This window comes from Centroberyx affinis, unplaced genomic scaffold, assembly GCF_046629955.1.
Source record: "Centroberyx affinis isolate AG114_WGS23_722 - 3 ecotype Tasmania unplaced genomic scaffold, CSIRO-AGI_Caff_v1 ptg001542l_1, whole genome shotgun sequence".
NCBI classification, from domain to species: domain Eukaryota; kingdom Metazoa; phylum Chordata; class Actinopteri; order Beryciformes; family Berycidae; genus Centroberyx; species Centroberyx affinis.
Genome location: NW_027279998.1, coordinates 148,083 through 151,723, shown reverse-complemented (window position 1 = coordinate 151,723; position 3,641 = coordinate 148,083). Strand labels below are relative to the sequence as shown.

Here is a 3,641-nt window from a genome sequence, read left to right as displayed (position 1 = left end):
CCGGTCCTTCAGGTGAAGGATGGTCTCTCAGGCCGCCCAGTGAAGGCTTGTAGTTTTCCATGGTTGTTTTTTGGCTGATTTTAGGGCTGTTTTACGCTCTGTGGCACTGTCACTTGACATTTTTATTATCCAGAGAAGGGTGTGTTTGTTTGGAGAGTAAAACACTTAAAGGAGGACACCAGGATGCTATGAGTTCTGAGTTGATTATGGAAATGCGGTTATGATGAACTTGTTGCTTTTGATGCAGAAAGATCAGAGAAATATCATTATCATATAGTTTTTTCTTTTAGTTAGTTAGTTCTTTTTTGGCACACTTTATGTTCATTTTCAATTTTATCACATAACTACAGAGACAGGTTATTTTCCATTTGAACCCCCCCCCCCCCCCCAACGAACACACACATATATACACACACACACACTACATTCTTATTTATTTTCTATTTTTTATTTGCTGTGTCAGGGATAATTCAAGTTTCACCTTAGCTTATATCAGGCCGATTTAAGTCAATCAAGTATTCAAGCATTACATTGTCATTGTATATTTTAAGATAATTTAATGAGCAGCAAAACAGGTCATAGTGACAGTATGTAGTGTTACTTTGTGCATCGCATTACAAATGATCAGTTTAAGTAGTATTACAAGGCAACGGTGGGGCAAATCATGGAAATCCACTGTGGGAAACAGTGGAAACAGCAGGGGAAGGTGAGATAATCCAAACTACAACTCCCAGAATCCCCATAGAGAAGCCAGTACGGCAGCGCTGAGGGCAGCAGTCAGTGAAAGCCGGACAGCGCCGGCTCCATTACAGAGGTCAGTCTGGCAGCACTGGAAGCTGCTAGTGAAACCAGCACCCAGGATGGAGCCGGTCAGCGTCTTCCCACACAGGTCTGAGTCCAGGCACCCGCGGGTGTGCAGGCTGAACGTCCCTGTGGCGTTGAACTCTGGAAAGATTTTTTTTTAAAAAGGAGGAGGATGAATTGGAAAGTCAGAAGAGCTCGTAACACCATGGGGAGATTAAAGCCCCAATACAGACTTTTTTGACCATCTAAAGTTTGGATATGTACATGTGTTCTCAGACAGTATGATGTTTTTTTCTGGAAAATAAATTTGTTATCTTAATCCACTGTAACTCAAAAGTACACAACTATGCACAACTATGATTAAACTCTCAGACGCTCAGAAGGGCAAGTATCTACATGTGCTGAAGTTGCAAAGAGACTGTAGGATTTTCATTAGGTCCTTGTCAAACTCTCTGAAATGCCTGTGGCGGTTCAGTGTAATTCCATTGCAAGATTGTTTTTTTCCATTCCACATTTCTATACAATTTAAATTGTTTGTTGTAGCATTTCACTGTTAGCAGAAGATTCATTTCACATTCCCTGATGATAAGATAAGGTAATGTTGCAACTTAACAACGTTAGAACGTTGATCAACAGTTTTTACATATTCTTTGTTGGATTTCTTCATTCTAAGGGAGCTTAATACTTTGATAAGGATGTAACTTTACTCCTAAATGTATGTGAAGTAATGAGCTATTACTAATGATTTGATTTGATTTTGTATTGTTGTAATTCGCTCACAGCTGGCAAGCATTTAACTAGTGCTAAAATAATTTGCACTTGTCCACATTTGTCTTACAGGTTGGGCCTTTAACATCACTCTGTTTAGTTTTATGATACAGGTATATTTCATCCTTTCCAATCTGGTCATAATGTTAATTATTTTTCCTTACGTGCTTCTCCAGTGTAGCAGTTGAGAGTTGAGTTATCACATGTGACATCTTGTGGAAACAGGCACGTCCCAAATACACCAATGGGGCACTGCCTGCAGGTCAGACACTGTGCTATGGGATGGAAAGAGGAGACAATATGATGGCAGCTTCACAACTCACTCAACAACATAGTTTGGAGGTACTACATGTACAGCACACCTGTACCAGGAAAAAGATATGGACGATAGATAGTTGGGGTGATATAGAGATAGTCTAGGCTGCAGGCGTAAGTGACTGAGCTTGATTCTTATAACATGGGCTGCTATGGCGTGAAAGACAGCTAGAGATGTTGATGTAATAAGCTACATTATTATGCATAGATGCCAAAAAATGGAATCAGGTCTATTTTGTATTTGCACTTAATGTCACAATGAAATGAAAAATGACTTTTCACATTGTTCGCTAAATTTCCATGCCATAATAAACACCTATTATCAATAAATAAAAAATATATATATATATTTTCTTGTATTTTTATATATCAAATAAAACTGCCTTTCCCTCCCTAAATGATATCCAATTGGTTTACACTTCATTGTGACTTTAATTATTAAATAGAATGCTGTAGTCTCATAATCAGTATGTACTACAAGATAACCAAGAACACCTTATTAGATCTGACTGACCACTGGACCAGGAACTCAGTTGAAGGAGTGAATATCATTAAGCTGTGCAGTAAAACCCCATGAGGCTTAATCATGGAAGGCAATTAATATAATCACCGATCTTTCTCTTTTTGTTTATGCAGGTATAATGAGCCTCCAATATTGGGTACAAACACCGTAACAGCCATGCTACCTATATGAATCCAATTCTCTTGACTACATTTGTCCTCCTATTATAATGAGTTTTAGTGTCATTTGGCACTTGGCACAAAAATGAAATTCACTCTTATTAGATATTGAAGTCAGATGCCACAGTGACAGTACAATGACGAGCTTTGCGGTGCTGAAATTCCACAGCTGTCTGCTGTTGTTAAAGTATGTTTAGTGTTTAATGTTTCCCCCAGCCTGGGATTTTATTTAGCCACAAATCTTCTGGGTATATTGATACACTTTAACTTATATAGCTCTAATATGTGGGTCTGATTCACCTCACTACAGATATTACGGACATAAAGAAATGTTCTACATATCAAAAGTGCATTAAAGATTTTGCCGTTACATAATGTTAGTCATTGTATCAAGAGCTCTTTTAATCCACAAAAACAACAACAACAATAATGACAATAATAAATGGTTTAGTTTTCAGTAATGGGCCTTCCTTTGGCTTTGGTTTGGTATAAGGATCAGGTTTAACATTTCATTTTATCAAGTTAATGTTCTGATTTTAGACGTGTTTCTGAACTCACCTGCTGCTATGAAGGCTCCCAGGACAAACACTCCTTTCCAAAAGTTATTCATCTTTCCGTGTGGTTACGAGATCAAAAGATTCCTCTAATAAAAATACTTATAGGCTTAATTACTGGTCTTACTCGAGCAGGCTACCGCAAAAGCAATGGCAAGATTTCAGGTGAGAAACAAAGAGGAAGGAATAGGGAAGAGAATGAGGTTCATCAGGTTTTTCTGTCTTCTTGTGTCAGGGTGAAGAAGAAGTCAGTGGGCATTACTAGGAAATTCCTCACAGGTCAAACTTTTTTCCATTAACATCCACAGCCTGGAGGAACCTAAACTTGACAGACATTCAGTTCAATCTTGTTCAGTTATTTTTTTTATTCATTCAGCCAGTTTACACACAAGAGAAAAATCAGTCAAAGGTTTCCTGTGTGGTCGTTGAAGATGCATAATGTGTTGTGATTTATTACTTAATATTTCATGTGACTCTACAAAAGCAAAAATGTATTAAAAGAAATCAAAGAAATAAATG

At 37.7% G+C, this 3,641-nt stretch overlaps 1 protein-coding gene across 1 annotated transcript; it reads right to left on the bottom strand.

Moving 5' to 3' along the window:
* Positions 1–431: 431 nt before the first annotated feature.
* On the bottom strand, positions 432–3,308 carry LOC139650750 (ly-6/neurotoxin-like protein 1). The gene is made up of 3 exons (XM_071527496.1): positions 3,127–3,308; positions 1,737–1,847; positions 432–945 (listed from the first exon to the last, which is right to left on the bottom strand). Exons 1-3 carry the CDS (start codon positions 3,176–3,178, stop codon positions 722–724), a joined length of 387 nt encoding a protein of 128 aa, XP_071383597.1. The 5' UTR covers positions 3,179–3,308; the 3' UTR covers positions 432–721.
* Between the last annotated feature and the right edge of the window lie 333 nt (positions 3,309–3,641).

Excerpts from the sequence above, each read along its gene's own strand:
- LOC139650750 (XM_071527496.1), bottom strand. The coding sequence starts at position 3,178 with ATGAATAACTTTTGGAAAGGAGTGTTTGTCCTGGGAGCCTTCATAGCA. Across the intron at positions 1,848-3,126 it reads GGGAGCCTTCATAGCAGCAG|CACAGTGTCTGACCTGCAGG; the intron begins GTGAGTTCAGAA and ends TCCATCCCATAG. Across the intron at positions 946-1,736 it reads CTGCTACACTGGAGAAGCAC|AGTTCAACGCCACAGGGACG; the intron begins GTAAGGAAAAAT and ends AAATCTTTCCAG.